Source organism: Elephantulus edwardii, unplaced genomic scaffold (assembly GCF_000299155.1).
Source record: "Elephantulus edwardii isolate Elephantulus edwardi_28Jun2011 unplaced genomic scaffold, EleEdw1.0 scaffold00089, whole genome shotgun sequence".
NCBI classification, from domain to species: Eukaryota; Metazoa; Chordata; class Mammalia; order Macroscelidea; family Macroscelididae; genus Elephantulus; species Elephantulus edwardii.
In genome coordinates, this window is record NW_006399839.1 from 7,277,038 (window position 1) to 7,294,997 (window position 17,960).

At 52.6% G+C, this 17,960-nt stretch overlaps 1 protein-coding gene across 1 annotated transcript in view; it reads right to left on the minus strand.

Annotated features, from left to right (window-relative positions):
• GNB1L (guanine nucleotide binding protein (G protein), beta polypeptide 1-like) overlaps positions 1-17,960 on the minus strand; it is a 53,023-nt gene that overhangs the window by 13,991 nt on the left and 21,072 nt on the right. The window contains exons 5-6 of the mRNA XM_006890507.1: positions 6,905-7,067; positions 3,018-3,116 (exon numbers count right to left, since the gene is read on the minus strand). Of these exons, the coding sequence (XP_006890569.1) occupies positions 3,018-3,116; positions 6,905-7,067 (262 nt within the window). The remainder of the gene's footprint in view (positions 1-3,017; positions 3,117-6,904; positions 7,068-17,960) is intronic.

Genomic DNA, 17,960 nt, shown 5'->3' on the forward strand with positions numbered 1-17,960 from the left:
CTCATGCTGTGTGTCCAGTCTTGGGGTGCGGTGCTGAGACAAAAGGCAGGGGCTGAGTCCTCTGGTGCTGTCAACAGGACACGCCTCCTGGACAGGCAGCACGTGAGGACGAAGCTCTTCTTTTCTGGGTTCCCCGCTGTCTTCATTGATCTAATGGGAGTTTCAGGAATACCTGAGCCTGTGTTGCTCCCCTTTGGGAGAGATTCTCAGAGACAGTCACTCTGGGGGCCTTCTTGGGAGTGGTAGCTCTCACTTCTGGGGGTCAGCAGTGAGTACAGACTGCCCTGCTGCTGCCTGGTCCCCTGGCGAGGCCAGATGGCAGGAGGCCATGGCTGGGAGCTGAGCTTCACCGGGTACAGGCAGACAGTATGCAAGCCGTCTGCCTGTCTGTCTGGGGCCTTCCTGACTGGGAGAGAGCTTCTGGTGGCTTCTGCACACAGAGCACCCCTCCAGCGTCCTGGGATGCCCCAGGGAGAACCTTGAGTGACTGAGTGAGGGGCCCTAGGCGTGTCTAACAAGTGATCTCTTAACAGCTAAAGAAAGTGGGCTCTGCCTGTAGGTCTAGTGAGGAAACTGAGGCAAAGGGTGTGGCGGGGGACACAGTCAGTCCTGGGGGCCAGCCCAGCTTTGACCTACAGGGAGTGCTTGTGTGGAGGAAGGAGCGGACTTCTGAGACTGCAAGTGGGGTGTGTGCAGCCTCTGCTCTCTGGGGCTCCCTGGTCCCAGAAGTAGATGGAGGTATCTTCCTCCGATGTTAGCGTGTGTTCACATGGCATAAAAGCAAAGCGGGGGGACGTGCAACAGGGCCAGGAAGGTTTGTGGGGAGAGACAGGTGCCCGGCCTGCCTCTGAGGACTGTCCCTTAGGACCTTGTCCTCGCCAGAGGGATACATCATCCCTGGGCCTCCTAGACTGGGGGCCTCCAGTGGCCTGTACCCAGACATGCTTTGACTCAAAAGGGGCACCTCCCTCTGGGCGGCCCCTTGCAGATCACCTGATAACGTGGCATCAGAGCCAGTACACATGGCTGAGCCCGTCCTCCAGCCCCCGTCTCCGAGCCACGGTGGTCAGTAGAGTCCTGCCCCCCCGAGCCACCGTGTCAGGCTCCAAGCCTGGCAAGAATCCCTGGTCAAGATACAGGGAGCGCTGGGATCAGAGGGCTGTCACCAGCTACGTGGTGCCTCTGGATCTCAGCTGGGGCCACCTCTCTCCTCACTGTCCCTGGTGGCCACTGTTTTCTGTCAGTGCAGCTATCTTGGGCTGAGCCCTCCCTGGTCCTGGGGCCGACAAGGCAGGGACCCCCATGTCTCACACCGAATCAGCCCTTCCTCACTGCTGACACATTTGTGCCACTGGCCACGGGTACCCCATTCCTGCATGATGCCTGAGGCCTCAGGTTCGGGACCACCACGGCTACTTCCAGGGCTACGTCACAAGGGTGGACGGATGGACATCGCAGGCCTGAAAGAGTGTAGCACAGCTGGAGGGAATGGAGGCCAGCGTGTCACCCCGTGACGTCACTTCCGGTGGGAAGGTGCTCTGGTGGCTGATGGGACTCTCTGGGGGTGTGGGACCAGGCCACCCTCCTAGGTGAGGTTCCAGTCACCACGTCCTCTTCTGTCATTGCCTGCCCCCGCAGGGCTAGCACTGCCGAGGACACCCCAGCCCTCAACGCACACAGGCTCACAGTGACCCACGGTGGTCCCAGGCCCTGCTGCAGGACGCAGCTCCACAGGGCGCCCCCAGATGATTCTGGATTCTCACAGCCTCGTTACCGAAACCAAGTGAAAATAAACCCGAGTGTTGGAGGTGAAAAGAAGCCAGTCACTTGTCATACTCAGACACGCAAAAGACAGCCTGTTAGCTCCTGGTTTGGGGAGAAAAAAGGAGTAGAAACAAAAAAAAAAAGAAAAGAAACATTTCAAATTAGCGTCGCTTCTTCTGAACAGAACACTCTGCTGGATCCGTGTCAACTAACAAAACACGATTTGTCCTTCTGTCAACTATATTAATTACCCTAACAAGTTTGTACATCCCATTTCTACACATTTTTCTGCTGGAATTTTTAGGCGATTGTGCAATGCGTGGTGTCTCCCCGGGAGCAAATGTGAGGGAGAAGCCCAGCGTGGCCTCCTGCCCGAGAATGGCCAGTACTATACGGAAGGCCTGGGACGCCAGCCTGTGAGCCCCTCGCTACCTGACACCGAGGCTGCCCATCGTGGCCTGGCCTGGACAACAAGCCGGGCCTGGCCAGGAGCTGCAGCTGCCTGGGTGAGTGTCTTTTAAGTCCTAGGCCCCCTGAGCTCCCCACTTCCTCACGCACCTCGTAGATTCTCCCAGGAGGCTTTAGTGGAAGAATGAAGGACCGGGAGCCCCTCATGACCTCACGTTCTAACTTGAGTGTTTTCAGTCAAGGAATGACAAGCTGCCGACTCTGGAGTGATGAGGCCGGCGAAACAGTTACCTCCAGGGAGCGGGCAGCGCTGGAGCCCAGGGCCAGCGCTCTGGGTGAAAGTGGGCAGGCCCAGGGGGACCCTTTCCAGCTTGAAATTCACCCTGCCAGGACTGAGCCCCCGTCTCCATCTGGAAATGCCCTCTGACCCTCCGTCATCAGAAGAAGCATGTGAGGAAGGAGGAAGAGAGCTTGGACTGAGAGACCCTGCACGGCTGCAGGGAGCTGGTCTGACAAGCCCATTCCCATGTCAAAGGTGTAAAGATATGACAAGAGCACAAAGTGAGGCCACGCAAGCTCAGAGGCTGGTCAGCACGTCAGTCAGGGCTGGCCCACAGGGAGAAGAATGAGTGAGGGCACTGCCTGGCCCCTTCCCACCAATCACCAGCAGGAGGTGCCCTTGGGGAGAGTCCGGCACCTGCTGCCTGAGCCTGGAGTGTCCTGCTCCAGGCAGGGCAAGGCCAGAGTGACAACCCCAGACACCGAGGCCAGCCGAGTGCCCAGCGTGACTCACGCGCGGCGGGCGTGGCCTGCAGGGCGTGTCCCACCAGCACGCGCAGCCGTACCTGCCACAGCTTCAGGCACATGGGCATGCCCGGCTTGGCACCCGCCCCTGGCTTCAGGGCGCACACTGACGTCTTGGATGGCATCTCCAGAATCTCAACCTGACAGGAAGAAAACAAGTTGATTTGGGCTGACGCCAAGTCGAGTCTGTGCTATACAAACAAGAGACTTTTAAGGCGATTAGCCAAGGCTGATGCGAGTTTCTGTCTGTTCCTGGGGAAAGGCTGGGAGCCGAGGCTTCTAATTAGGCTTCCCGGGCTCATGGGCTGGGGCTGCTGAGGGGGCCCCTTGCATAACACACATCAGTGACCGGCGTGCCCACCTGGCACCCGCCTCACAAAGCAGGGGCCTGGCTCGCTCCGGCCCTGAGAATCTCCCAACCTCCCGGCCTCGAGTCCCCTCCCAATGTGCGGGAATACCTCTTAAGCAACTCTGAACTCTCCTGGTCTCACCTAAGGACACAGGAATTACACAAGGGACGCCTGTGGACCCACTGCCCCACATGAGAAGTGACAGTGACAACGGTCGTGGTAACGCCTGTTGGAACGTGGCCTTCTCCGCCCCTGCGTCGCCTTTCACGGCTGCACTTTACAGACCCCAGCACAGCACTCACTGGCTTCCCACAGCCTGCGCTGTGAGGTGTGTGGTCCCCACACCACTCCGGCCTGCACACCGTGTCACCCTAGCACCACTTTCAGGGGTCTTCCCGGTCTCTAAATGCCTCAGGTTCTTCACCCACAAAACGGGGACCTACTATGACCTGGGAGGAGTTAAAGGGGTTCTCCACTTCTGCAGGGGGCTTGGCTGACTGCTCGTCTGCACTTCTGCTCCCCAGAAAGTTCTGCTGAAAGGTGCAGGCATGTCTGTGTCCCCGTGAACCAGATGGTTTGTCACACTCCACCACAGCCCCATGAAAAGGGGGATGTCCAAGACCTCCATGGCCCTATGAACTCAGAGAAGTACGGCTCCCAGTCCAAGTGAATGCCTTTATAAGGGCAAACCTGTAGGACTGAACAGTGCTCAGCTTGGGAATGGGATGTCCCAAGAGCATGAAGACACAGGGTCTGACATCGGAGAGGTTGTTGGTGCAGGACGGTGTAACTCACACCTGTGTGTCCAGCTCCTTCTACTCCACCCCTGCCCTCCTGGGCCAGGCTAGAAAGCAGAGCGGACTGGCCACAGGTGGCAACTGTCACACTACCCTTACTGACTCACCTAGGAGTATGCTCTAACCCAGAGTCAGAGACCTGAGCTGATGCCACAGACCTGCTGTGAGCTCACAGGTGACAGGGGTGACCACCAGGTCCCTGGGAGGCTGCTGGGCACGTTGAGAGCGGGGCAAGCCTGGCCGGGGGTTCCCATCTCCCGCAGGTTCACACCAGGGCGCGTTCTGGCCAGGTGTCGAAGACTACAGTTTCTCCTTTGACCCAGAGGCAGTGAGGCCCCCGCCCCTTTTGCCGCAGGACCCCGAGCATGTGCCGGGGGGTACTGAGGAAGCAGAACAGTGGACGTGTGGCTGCTGCAAGGCACTGACCATAAATAACTAGAGGCGGACCCAGGGGTTCAGCCAGGGAGGAATGCTGGGATCTCGCCGAGTAAGTCAGCTGTGGGCGAACGAGTGGAGGTGTGAGGGCAGGGGGCGGGCAGCGAGGCCAGCAGTGAGGGGGACAGCCTGGGCAGTGCTGGGGCTCCAGGTGGGGAGCTGTGGGAGGGGCACAGCAGCACCAAGAGCCAAACGTGGGGGCAGGGGACCTGGAGGCCACAGGCCTACGTGAGAGGGCACCCCAAAAGGGGTCTGCCCAGGCATCAGGCTGGAGGTAGGGGTGGATGTTCAGGGTGGCCTGGGCCTTGGAGGGGCAGAGAGGGAGAGGAGTCTGTGTTCTAAGTGAGGGCACGTGCCCCGTGGCCACAGCCTCCCCAAGACTGAGCTGTGCCTCCCACCTAGATCGTAACGGCAACTTTCTGTTTCCAGCGGAAAATGTTTGGTCCGGGCAGGAGCAGCCACGCAGCTGGGCACGCCGTGGCAGGAGCACATGCTCCCTGGGCACCGGCTGGTCTAGCTCCAGCCACGCACTCCCCAGCCCCCGTCCAGGCAGGCTCCAGACAGGCGCATGGAAAACCACCACCATCTCCCCAGGACGTGTCAGATCCCGGACTGGCTGCTTCTGGAGGGAGGCTCTGCCGACAGTGGAGGGCGGGGGCCAGGCTTGACGGAAGGAGGACTGGCCAGGGGACGCGGCCGCTGAGCACCAGCCCTGCATTACCAGGCCTGGGAGGTAGTGTCCAGCCCACTCGTTGGCGGAGCCCACTGTCCTGGGGAGCCCCAAGGGAGGCGTGGCAGTGGTGGGAGACTGCGTGGACCCCGAACCTTGGGAGGACCAGTCTTTTTCCTTGGCCTGGCCCGGTGACTCTGACCTCCCGCCAGGCGTGGATCTGGGTCTGTGGCGCTGGCAAGGCCTGGGCCGCCGCCCGTGGTTACTCAGGTGCCGGGGTGGCGGGCTGGCCGCGAGAAGGCGTGCCCTTTCTTTTTCACATTAATAAAACTTTTAACAGGTTTTTGGCAAATTGGCAAGAGAAGTGCATGTAGCTCCTAATTGGGGATTTAAGCGCAATCGTGAACAAATAAATGCCTGTTCGCATCTCATTATTTATGAACCGAGTCTGCTTTAAGACAAAATGACTCTTCCTGGGTTGAGGCCAACGTAACCACGTGGACAGGGAACCTCTTGAGCTCTGAGTGGGTGCCACCCTGTCCAGTGCGCGCTGGCTCAGTGGGGCAGGCAGGCCTGCAGGCCGGGCCCGGGGGCACAGGATGGCCAGTCCAAGATGAAGCCCTTGCTGTCTGGCCGCTCCCTGCGTGCGTGTCCCCCACGGTCACCACCCCACCATCCATTCTTAGATCACCCCATCTTCCCACAGGTCTCTTGGCTTCTCCAGGCCCCACAGCCAGCATCCCCAGGTGGGCTGTCTAGTGGCCACTCATGACTTCTTACAGGAGCTGGCGTCCCAGAAACAGCCTCCTGCTCTGTGAGAAGCCACGTCCCCTGGCCAGTCCTCCTCTGTCAACCCTGGACCCCGCCCTCCACGATCGGCAGAGCCTCCCTCCGGAAGCAGCCAGTCTGGGACCTGACACCTCCCACCTCAAACTGCACCCAAGTCCTAAGCACCCTTCTCTCCTGAGGGGTTCTGCCCCATTGCCCCCTAGTCTGACCTGTACATGTCACCCACTGCCTGGCTTGACTCCTGCTACTACACATGACTGTAGGCAGCATTCTGCCTTCCTGCCCCTCACACACGGGTCTCCGGACGAACCACTGCTCACCTCCTTCTGTTCTGCACACTCAGAGGCTGGGCCTCATCCCTGTGCTCCCTCCAACTCATTCCCTTGTCCTCACCTGGTCCCCTTGTCCCTCACCCTTGTATCCTCATCACTTTCTCCCTGTGTCCCACCACCTTGTTAGGGTTTTTTTTTTTTAAAAAAAAAAAAAACCCACTTTACTTTTATTATTTTGTGTGTGTGTGTGTGTGTGTGTGTGTGTGTGTATACCGTCAAATTAGATCTGACTGGTACAGGAGGAGATTGTCCCTCCTTCTCCAGCAAAGCATCTGGTGGATTTGAACCACTCACCTCTGGGATTGCGGTGCAGCTTCTTACCACTAGGCCACCAGAGCTCGCCTCCCCCACCACCTCTTGACTCTCACCATCACTCTGGGATGGGAGGATGGCTTATCACCAAGTGACACCACCTCGGCTCACGCAGGCGTGCACTGGCCCGAGGATACTAATAATGGCCACCAGGCAGACAGACTCCCAGGCAGGTGTGTGGGACCCCGGCCGCTGCGGGGGAGCTGGGAACGCAGGGGCTCCTGGGACAGGGAGGGCTCTCACCTCACTGTTGTCTCTCCCCGGCATGGCCAGCATCCAGCGTGGCTGAGCCATGGCCAGCATGCAGCTCCTGCAGAAGCCCACGCTCTCGAGGCGCACAGAGTCGACGACGGCGTTCCGGCCCTCCGCCAGGTCCCAAAGGCACAGCCGCAGGTCCCGGCCCTGGCTTCAAAGCAAGAGGGGAGACTGTGAGTCCTCCCGGCTCGGACAGGCTCCTGTCAGCTCGCCACCCCCAGCCCTGCCTCCGAGGGCTCAGGAGGAAGCAGCACACTGTGTGCACGTGCGCACACACCTGTAAGACAAATTTCAGAGCGGCCACAGGCAATAATGACAAAAGTCAATGCCAGGATGTGCTTGTACGGGTCAGAGAGACATGTGGCAGGCCATGGAGCACACCCTGCGACTTGCTTTGGTGGGTCACCTGGTCAATTGCCCCTACTGTCAACACCCCACTGCACCCCATTTGTGGATTAACTTTGACCACCGTGCATTCCCATTTGTCATATACTTTGCCAATTGGACAACTGTGTTCATTCAAAAGTCTACACGTAAAAAAAAAAAAAAGTCTACACGTGGAAGCTTGTCATTGTTGTGTACCGTCAAGCCAGAACTGACTGATAGCTGACCGTGCAGCGGGTTTTCAGAGGCGGTCAAGTGCCCGGGATGAGACTGTCCATCCTTATCCAGCACAGCAGCTGGTGGATTTGAACCTCACACTTTTGGGATCGCAGCACAGCTTCTTACAAATAGGACACTAGAGCTTAGTGCTGCTCTAATCTCCATACGCTGGACACAGCCCAGATGGACTCCGCTAAGAGACCGGACAGGAATTGAGGTCCCTCTCCATCGTGGAATACCCTCAGCAAAGGAGGAGGCTAAACGGTGCACGCAACCACCTGGAGGAATCCTGAATGCTGAAAGAAGTGAAAGAAGGCAGATCCCAACCATCAGGGGGCCAGCTACAGGGGGGCTGGGCAGGGAGGGCTCAGGGTAAGGAAGCGCCCCAGCATGGCCATGGGTGACATGACCGTCAGGACACAGAGAACTGGACACCGCATAGAGTGAACCTGACCATATGTAAATTAAAGGAAAAAAAAAAGAATGCAAGCAGCTGGGATGTCAGGATCCCAGAAAGGAATGTAGACAGGGACAAACAAGTCCGTCTTACAAACGTGTGACTATACTGCCCTAAGAGCGGGGGAGGGCGGGAGCTGACTTAATTCCACAAAAGGGCTTTGACTAGATACTCTAAAGGTCAGAAATGACTACACTGAACCCGTTAACAATAAATGTGTTTCACATCTGAAAACTTTTTACAAGCTTATTGTCACTGCTGTTGTTATATGCCTTCAAGTGGGGCAGACCAAGTGGACAAATGCTGTAAGATACTATTCACATAAATTATCTTGAATAGGAAAGTGTGGAGGGTTCTAAGTTTATTTGCAGTTACCGGGGACTGAAGGAGGGAGAGAACAGAGAGCTCACTCACAGCTGACCCTCCAGCAGGTTTTCAGAGGCAGTAACTCACACAGCAGGAGACTGCCCATCTTTCTCCCATGGAGCAGCTGGTGGATTCGAACCACAGGTCTTTGGATTGGTACTGCAACGCTTTACCACTAGACCACCAGAGCGCCCTCTTAAAAGTCTATTGCTGTGTATTGTGGAGTCAGAACTAACTCATGGCTGACCCTCCAGTGGGCTGCCCATCTTTCTCCCGTCAAGCAGCTGGTGGATTCGAACCATGTGACTTTGGGTTGGCAACACAACTTCCTACCACCAGGCTATCAAAGTGCCCTCTTACAAGTCTACTGTTAAGTGCCACAGAGTCAGAACCGATCCACAGCTGACCCTCCAGTAAGTTTTCAGAGACAGTAAATCAAATGGGAGGAGACTGCCCATCCTTCTCCCACGGAGCTACTGGTGGATTTGAACTACGTGCCTTGAGTATTACAGTGCAACTTCTGACCACTAGGTCGCCAGAATCCCCTGCTACAAGTCTATTGCTGTTGTTATGTGCCATTAAGTTGCTTGTGACTCACAGCGACCCTATGTACAACACCCCTGAAACCTGCTCTATACTATGCCTAGCTTACTGTCTCTGACCTACCCCCATTACCCCAGTCACTGAATCAATCCATCTCATCTAGGGTCTTCCTCTCTTGCGCTGTCCCTCCACCCTTTCCAGCATGATGACCCTCTCCAAGGACTGGTTCGTCCTTGTAACATGCCCAAAAGATGTTAGATGAAACTTCAGAATCCTTGCCTCCAAGGAGCAGCTTGGTTTCGCCCTCTCCAGGACAAGTCTGTTAGTTCTCTTGGCAGTCCATGGTACTCTTCTCCAGCACCACAGCTCAAAGGCATCAATTCTCTGTCATCCCTAGTCATTGTCCAGCCTTCTGACGCACAGCAAATAATTGTGAAGACTATGGCCTGGATCAGGTGCATCTTAGTCTTCAGACTGACATCATTGCTCTTCAGTACTCTGGAGAGGTCCCTGACAGCAGACTTTCCCAACGCAATTCTTCTTTTGATTTCCTGCCTGCTATAACCAAGAGTGTTGATTGTGGAGCCAAACAAACTAAAACTGTTAACTATCTCAATCTCTTCACCATCTGTCATGATGCTGCCAAGTGGCCCAGTGGTGAGAATTTTTGTTTTCTTGATGTTGAGCTTCAATCCGTATTGAAGACTGCAGCCCTTGACCTTTGCAGCAAGCACTCCAGATCTTCCTCAGTTTCAGCAAGCAGGTTTGTGCCATCTGCTTAATGAAGGTTGCTGATGAGTCTTCCTCCAATCCTGAGGCCACACTCCTCCTCATAGAGCCCAGCCTCCCAGATAATCTGTTCCGTATATAGACTGAAAAGGTATGGAGACAGGACACATCTCTGGCGTAGGATGAAAACAAACAAACAAACAAACAAACAAACCAAAAACAACCAAACAACCAAAAAACTAAAGCCAAGAGATAACAGTGTCTTCATGTTTCTTTAAAAACCACACATCCATACACGTAGATACAGAACGGATAGAAGTGTGGGTTAGTTTACAATAATAAAAAGGCTGTCCCCAACTTATGACGGGTTCCCTTCTAATGACACCATCATAAAGAACACAGCAAGCCAAGCGGACTCTGCACACCTGCTAACCAGGGGGTTAAGGTTAGCCTCACCAGGGAGGAGTCATGTACCTTGGAGAGGGATATCATGTTTGGAAGGGTGGAGGGACAGCACAGGAGAGGAAGACCTTCGATGAGATGGATCAATTCTGTGAGTGGAGTGGTGGGAATGAATGTGTTTGAGATGGCTAGGTTGGCACAGGATAGAACGGCGTTTAGGGCTCTTGTACAGAGGGTCACTAGGAGTCGCAAGCGACTCGATGGCACATAGAAACATCTTTTAGTTTGTTGTGTAGTTCCTGGGGTCTTAAAAACAAGCATGTGGTCACTGAAGGCAGAATGTCTACTTTCCTAGACTATATGAGGAAGAAGAGTTGAAACAGGAAGGTATGGAAAGTACGGTTAATTGCCTCCATCCAAAACTGCCTCGTCTGCCATGAGACCAGAAGACCTAGATGATGTCTAGCTACTGTCACTGAACATTTTGACCAAAGATCCCACAGAAGAATCTTGATCAACAGGGGGGAAGAATGCAGAACAAAATCTCAAATTCTCACCAACTCCAGATTTTCTGCACCTGTGGAGGTTGGGACAAGTGCCTCGAGATAATTTTTAAATCGTGTGTGTGTGTGTGTGTGTGTGTGTGTGTGTGTGTGTGTGTGTGTGTACCATCAAATCAGATCTGACTGGTACAGGAGGAGATTGTTCCTCCTTTTCCCAGCAGAGCATCTGGTGGATTCGAACCGTGTGCCTGTGGGATTGTAGTTGCAGCTCCTTGCCACTAGGCCACCAGAGCTCCCCTAATTTTTAAATCTTAAATTAAAAAAAAAAAAGTTTCCCTTAAGTCTTCTTAAGAACAAACAATAGCTGAGCAGTTTGAGTAGTAAAAAATTAATTCCCTGAGCATTTTCTAGATCTTTAGAAGGAATCCTGGTAGGACTATAGTTTAGCTTTGGGATGCCAGCAGAAAGGTCAGTGGTTCTAATCCACCAGCGATTTCCCAGGAGGAAAAATAAGACAATCTCATCTCAAAAAGATTTACTGTCCTGGAAATCTTAAGGGATTTTCTACATGGTCTACAGGGTTGCTAAATGTTGGAAGTGACTCAACAACTGTGGGTAGGGTTTGGTTTTTATATGAGTTCAAAGTGACAAAAGCAAATTGAAAGATTAGATTAGATCAGATTAGATTAGATTAGATAGCCCGTGGGGGCAGCGAGTCTGTGCTAATGAGGGAAGAACTTGGGAAAGGAGAATGAGAGTGAAGCATAACCGGAAGAATGTAATCTATGTACCTAAAGTGAGTGTGTGAAAACTGTTGAATTGGCCCAAACAACACCAAAACACAGAAAATGTAAGGGGGTAAAAAGTGCCAAGTCATTAAAAAAATGAGGAAAAGAGTGAGAAAGTGACAGATCAGAAGAGACTAAGAGGACCTGGAGCAGAAAGACGTTGTTGTTGTTAAGTGCTGTTGAGTCGTAGGCAACTCATAGTGACCCTATGAACGAAAGTCCTCGACACTTGCATGTGTGGCTTTCTTCCTCTCTTCTGGTTCATAGGGTTTCCGGAGGCAAGCTATTATGGAAGCAGATGCCACTCCTCCTTCCAAGCTTGTTTTAACCAGGGAGAGCCACCAAACACTGTCCACCATAGGTAACCATTATCGCATCTGGCACGTCAGTGTCACAGTGTTCAGCTTCACAACGACCACAAGTTACCTCTGTACAGCAAGAGGACACGGGCTATACGACCTAGAAGAATGTTTCACCAAAAACAATTTAAAGACAGGCCTTAGGGCTGCGGATTAGAGTCACCCACCTAGACATTAGTATTAGAAAAACTGGTGAGACTCAAATGCAGCCTGTTTTCTGGACACTGGACTGTTCACATGAAATGTTCGTGCTCTGGGAAACTCAAGACTGTTCTCCCCACGTTAACCTGGAGCAACTCAATCTCAACCAGAATCTCCACTCCGTCTCTGGAGAACCTACCCAGTTTACGTCCAAAAACACAGAGTAATTCGGAGGACTAAAAATCACCATCACTTTCTGCAATAACAAGGTCGGAAGTTAGAGGGCTTGATCCTCTAGGCATTGAGGCTCAGTGCGAAGCTGTGATGTAAGACGCTATGAGGGCAATGATTTTGTAAATTACTACCTAACACAAGAGGGACTGGAGCGCACTATGCTGAGTGAACTTATAAGGATAAATATTGTATAAGACCACCATTATTGTAGAATGAGTACAAGGATCCAAGGGAGGGAAGCTTAATCATAGGGTCACATAATTTGATGGGTAGAGAGAGGGATGGGTAAAAGAAAGAGGAAAGATCCAGTGTGAAAAACAACATATACGAATTTTATGAACTTTGTATGTAAAGCAGTATAAAATATATTAAAAAAAAAAAAGCTATGCAGATGTCCCTGGCCTGAGGATAGACCCAGAGAAGAAACAAGAGACATTTACTGTCTGTGGTGTCAGAAACCTTGAAAATTGGCTTTTCTATCCACTGTGTTAGCCCCTGCTGGGGACATGGTCATCAGCTACTTTAACTGGACACATGGTCTTACAAATCATCAACAGCTGTGGGACATTTAAGGGAGACCCTTCCACACTGTGAAAGATGATGGTGGAGAGAGGGTGAAGAGACTGTGGTGCTGCTGTTAAGAGACTGTGGCGCTGCTGTTACGAGACTGTGGCATTGCTGTGAAGAGAATGTGGCAAGGTACAAGGTATAACCAGAGGAACTCTGGAGATGGAGCCACTGTTAAAGGTTTTGCTTGCTGGATGACTGGATGAAAAGCTGACTTAAAACTGCTCTGAGAGAAAGTTTGCTGGATGATTAAAGAAAATAAAGGTGCACCTGTTCTGAACTGAACCTGGACTTTCACCAACGAAGGAATTGTGCTTTGTGAATCTGGCTTGGGACTGCTGGCCTAAACTTGGACTTTCATTGTATGATATTCTTTGCCTCTCCCACTCCTCAACCTATTTCCCTAATAAGCCCCACAACTGTGAGTAAACTTTGTAAAGTCAAGTTGCAACAAATACTGGACCCAATGGTTGGTAGAAATATATGCAGAAGCATGTGGGTGGCATGTCTGACCATATAACAATTGTTTTGTAGGATGGATATTATTGATGGGGGCAGTTCCCCGGGAGAATTCAGTCTCAGCCTCCTTCATGTTACATCAGCTCCTTATACACATCACAGAGAGGAGCACAGACTCACAGACAGTAGCTAGAAGCTACTGTTTTAAAAATAACTTTTAAAAAGCTCAAGCTCATGAAACAGCTGGAAAATAGGTATTGGCCTCTTACCATACTGCACCCCTACAGGCATACAATACACATCATCTCTTGTCAACATGATACCCCATCACCCCCAGATATCTAGTGTGCACCTCTTCACAAACACTCTTCACAACTACACATCTCTCCAAGGGGAAGTTGACCATGGTCATTGCACCCAACACCCTTATGTATGTTAACCAACCACCCCAGTGGTGTTTCTGGGTCTATGAGCTTGGGAATCTCTCATCTGGAATACTCACTTCATTTGGTTTTCAAGGCTCACTGGCATCCTTCAATCTGGTCTCCTCCAAGCTTCCCTGTGGCTGTGCACTTAACCATCCTACAGACAAGACTCAGGCCATCTATCCTGACAGGTGCCATGGACATGATTCTGTGATCTTCTTGGGGCCACACACTGGGGGCAAGGCAATGACCTGCTCGATCGCAGCTGGTGACATCACTCACTCCTGACTACTTGTTCAAGGGTCAGTAAGAAACTGCAGCATGATTTCTCGCCCTTGATACAAAGCCACCAATCACCCCCAACAGCCACTAATGCCCTCACCAACACCTGTTCCACTATTACCTACAGTGACTACCATGGGATGGGGCTGTACACCCAACAACAACTCTTCTACACTTTGCTGAGACACTGAGCTTTCCCTTCACCTTCACTTTGCTCTCTCTCAATTCCTATTCATTTAGACAATTATCACAGTTGTTGTTAGGTGTCAAATCAACCACAATTTACAGTGACTAAATGAACAGCATCAATCTTGTCCTATCCTGTTCCATCCTCATCACAGACTCCTGTACTAGTCAACATTTTAGGATCTAAAATTCTCATTATTTATTTCTGTACCCAAATCATCCCAGACTGGTCGGTTGGGAGCGGCTCTGAGTCCCTCCTAACACAAGCCTGTCATTCCTTTCGCACAGCAAGGTATTTCAGGCCGAGCCTCACTCATGTCCCCAAGGAATCTTCATTCTTTCTACTGGAAAGAGGGATTTAGAAAGCACTCTCTGGGTGCTGGTCTGGTGGCCTGGTGGGTAAGGGGCCACACTGCCAATGCAACAGCACGTGGTTCAAATCCACCAGTTGTTTCACAGGGAAAAGATGGGCAATCTCCTGTGCAATTTTTCTGCCTCTGAAAACCCAACTGGCGAGTCAGCTATGAGTCAGTTCCAACTTGATGGTACACAGGAACCCTTGGCATGTTCCTGTACAAAGCGCTGTGGCTCCCAGCCTCTTAAAACCGACAGAGCTAGGATATGGGCAGATACACACGCACACCCAAAAATAAACATCCAGCTTCTCTTCAAGTATATGCTTTCTTAAATATCCCAAGTTTGCTGTCATATATAATTGTAAAAAGACTTTTTGGTATATGTTCCATCCTATGTCATTGCAAAATTACATAAGACAGAGCAAATACCGAAAAGCCCTTCTTCCTGGCACACATCTTAGTATCATTATCTACCTACGTCAAGCTAGACACACTTCCCTCTCATTTGATGTGACCTTTACTAGTCACCAAGACCAACACATGTCTACTGTGTAGAGGATGAATCTTCTCATCAGCCCCATCCCTGATCATTTAACTAGTCATATCATTTCATAAAAGTGGGGCTATAGGGCATTTGGAGTTTTTGTGCTTGGCTTGTTCCACTGAACTTACGTTCTCCAGGTTGATCTATGTGCTAGGACCTTTGGGGAACGTATTTTTCTTTATTGCTCAGTAGTGTTCTACTCCTCCTTTGTGTTTCCAAGTTTGAGGGCTCAGCCTCCACTGCCATATCTGTCAGATTCCTTCCTCTCAATGTGCTCTGCTGTACATATGTTTTTCAACGACCTGTTATATTTTGGAAGTGGTTGGCCAATCCTTCTTCCTAGTCAGTCTTAATTTGGATGCTTAGTACCATGGACTGCTAAGAAAACGAACAGGTTCACCCTTGAGAGGGTTAAACCGGGCTGCTCCTTGGAGGTAAGGATTCTGAAGCTCCGTCTAACATACTTTGGACATGTTGCAAGGAGGGACCAGTCCTTGGAGAGGGACGTCATGCTTAGGAGGGTGGAGGGACAGTGCAGGAGAGGAAGACCCTCTATGAGGTGGATTGATTCAGTGCCTGGGGTAATCAGGGTGGGTGTGTTGGACACAGTGAGCTTGGCACAGGATAAAGCAGGGTTTAGAGCTGTTGTACATAAGGTCGCTATGAGTCACAGGCAACTCGACGGCACGTAACAACAACGTTTTAGAACAGTATCTGACAGACAAGCATTTTACCGAGCAGATGAAAGACACTTCCCTTATAGAAATAACCAATCCATTCACTGTCCGCTCTCCTCCAGCATGTGCGTCTTGTCTCTTCCCTTTCCCTGCTACATCTCCAGTCCTTGCAGTCCCGCCTACCTGGTCAAGCCCTCCCTTCCCCAGCCAGCTCCTGCTATGATAGCTTCGTCTCCACGTCACTTCTGTGATGGTTCACACCGCACACTGGTTTTGACCTCACATTATGTTAATTTATCTGTTGAGGGGCACTAGGGCTGCTTCCCTATTTCTGCTACTGTGAACCATGCTGTGATAGGCAGAGACGTGCCTGTGATCTCGGACTTTTTAAGTTTGAAAAAAAGTCAGTGAGATGAGTCTATACACCTTTAGAGTCACAGGTCCTGATACGTAAGCGAGAGAGGGGCTGGGAGGCGAATCCTGCTGGAGTAGTTGCCTGAAGGGTGGTCAGGGGCGGGCAGCGCGCCACAGCACGGCCTGCGAGCTAGTTACTCAGGTGTCCACTTACTGATAATATGACAATCTGCATATTTACTTTACACACTTTGTCTCTAAGTGTGTGACTTTCATAATAGAAAAGGTTAAAAACCCTCCCCCGCCCACCCCCGAGCAGCTGTGTCCCCAGGCGTGCGCGCTGCGTGAGGGATCTCTACCACACAGGCCCTGGCCTTCACTCATCCTATTCATGGCCTGGCCAAGGCCAAGGTGCTGGGTTCCAGGCACTCTGCCCTCCTGTCTGCCCTGGCAGAGGAAGGCACACCTCCCTGGATGGGCCACTCTCTGGAGGGCCATGCTTTCCAAACACACCTGTGCACACAGGTCCATGGAGGGCCATGGCCAAGTGCATTCTAGTGCAATGCAAATGCACCTGGGCAATCTACACACCTGCAGGCCTCTCCCAGTGCTGCCCCAGGCACAGCCCTCTAGATGGCAGGGGCTAGCCCTGCCTGGAGATAATGGGGTCTCACCTAGCCATGGTGCCACTGAGCTAGAAGGGGCCACCCCCAAGCATCCAGTCAGACAGCCCTCCCAGAGCACCTCCTGCCACTGCCCCTCTCCTGGCCTTCAGAGCACGGAGCATGAGGGCATGGTGTCAGTGCTTGGCACTTGTTGCCAGAAGTTACCCAGGAGGTGAGCACACGGAGCCTCCCTGAGGGCCTGCATCATACTGTAAAATTCAGCTGGCAGTTCTTAGGCCAGCAGAAGACACTGAGATCAGAGACTAACTTTGTCCCCAGGCCTCCAGGGGACATTGGAAGAGAAACCTTAGGGCCCGACTCCCTGCACATTCTCCTGATATGTGTGTGTCTGTCCCACCCCTCTACGTCCCCAACGAAGACATCAAAGTCCCTTTAAACTCTCCTCTCATGGTGCTCTGGTGGCCTAGTGGTAAGAGTCTGTGCTGCAACCCCAAAGAGGCATGCGGTTCAAATCCACCAGTTACTTCATAGGGGAAAGATGGGCAATCTCCTCCCATGTGATTTACTGCCTCTGCTGGAGGGTCAGCTATGGGTCGGTTTCTTCTTGACAGTACACAGTTCATGCACTGTCCCCTTTTCCTTTGTGTTTCCTGGCCCCCCTGTCATCCTGGCTCTAGGCATCCCCCCACCAAGGGGGACCCCAGCAGGCTGCCCCGCTGTCTGGCACTTATCACTACTTACACCATTATATAGGCTGTGCCCTCCTTGGCCTCAGCCTGTGTACTCTGCTCTGTTAGGGATGCCAGCCTCCCACACCCCCTGCAAACTCTGTTCCTCTTACAGCTAGCCAGCTCGAGGACCACAAACCTGGCACCTCCATGGTGCTCAGTGCCCTGTAAGGCAGCCTGTGCCAGGACCTCCGCTATGATCCAGGCTTAGCTGCCAGCCGGTCTCTGCCTGCCAGGAGGAAGGCTTTATTGTGGAGGGGCTGCTGAGAAGCCCGGGGTGTGGGGGGGCTGGGCTCAGCTGCAGAGCCCCCACTGTGCCCTGGTCACTGCTGGGGGTCCTAGAAGGACCAGGGTAGGTTCTGCCATAGCCGTAGGCCAGTGAACAAAGCCACCCTTTCTCTGCCAATGACTGGACAGTACAAGGGGCTACTCGAGGGCCTCAACCAGACACCTTGGGGCTCTGGTAAAGCTCCCCCTCCAATCTCTCACCTGGGCTGGTAGCCTATCCCCCCAACCTTCCTAGGGCAGCCTGGTCACCTGGGAAGATAGGTAACAAGGGTGCATCAGTGGGGATGGAGACGGGGCTCAGAGCAGTGCAGTAACCCGGCCCTGAAGAGGCGATGATGGCAGCGGAGGCTGGGCCGAAGCCAGACCACCTTGTTTCCCTGGCAAAGGAGCTCAGGAGAGAGAAGAGCGGGTGGGTGACCGGAGGTGA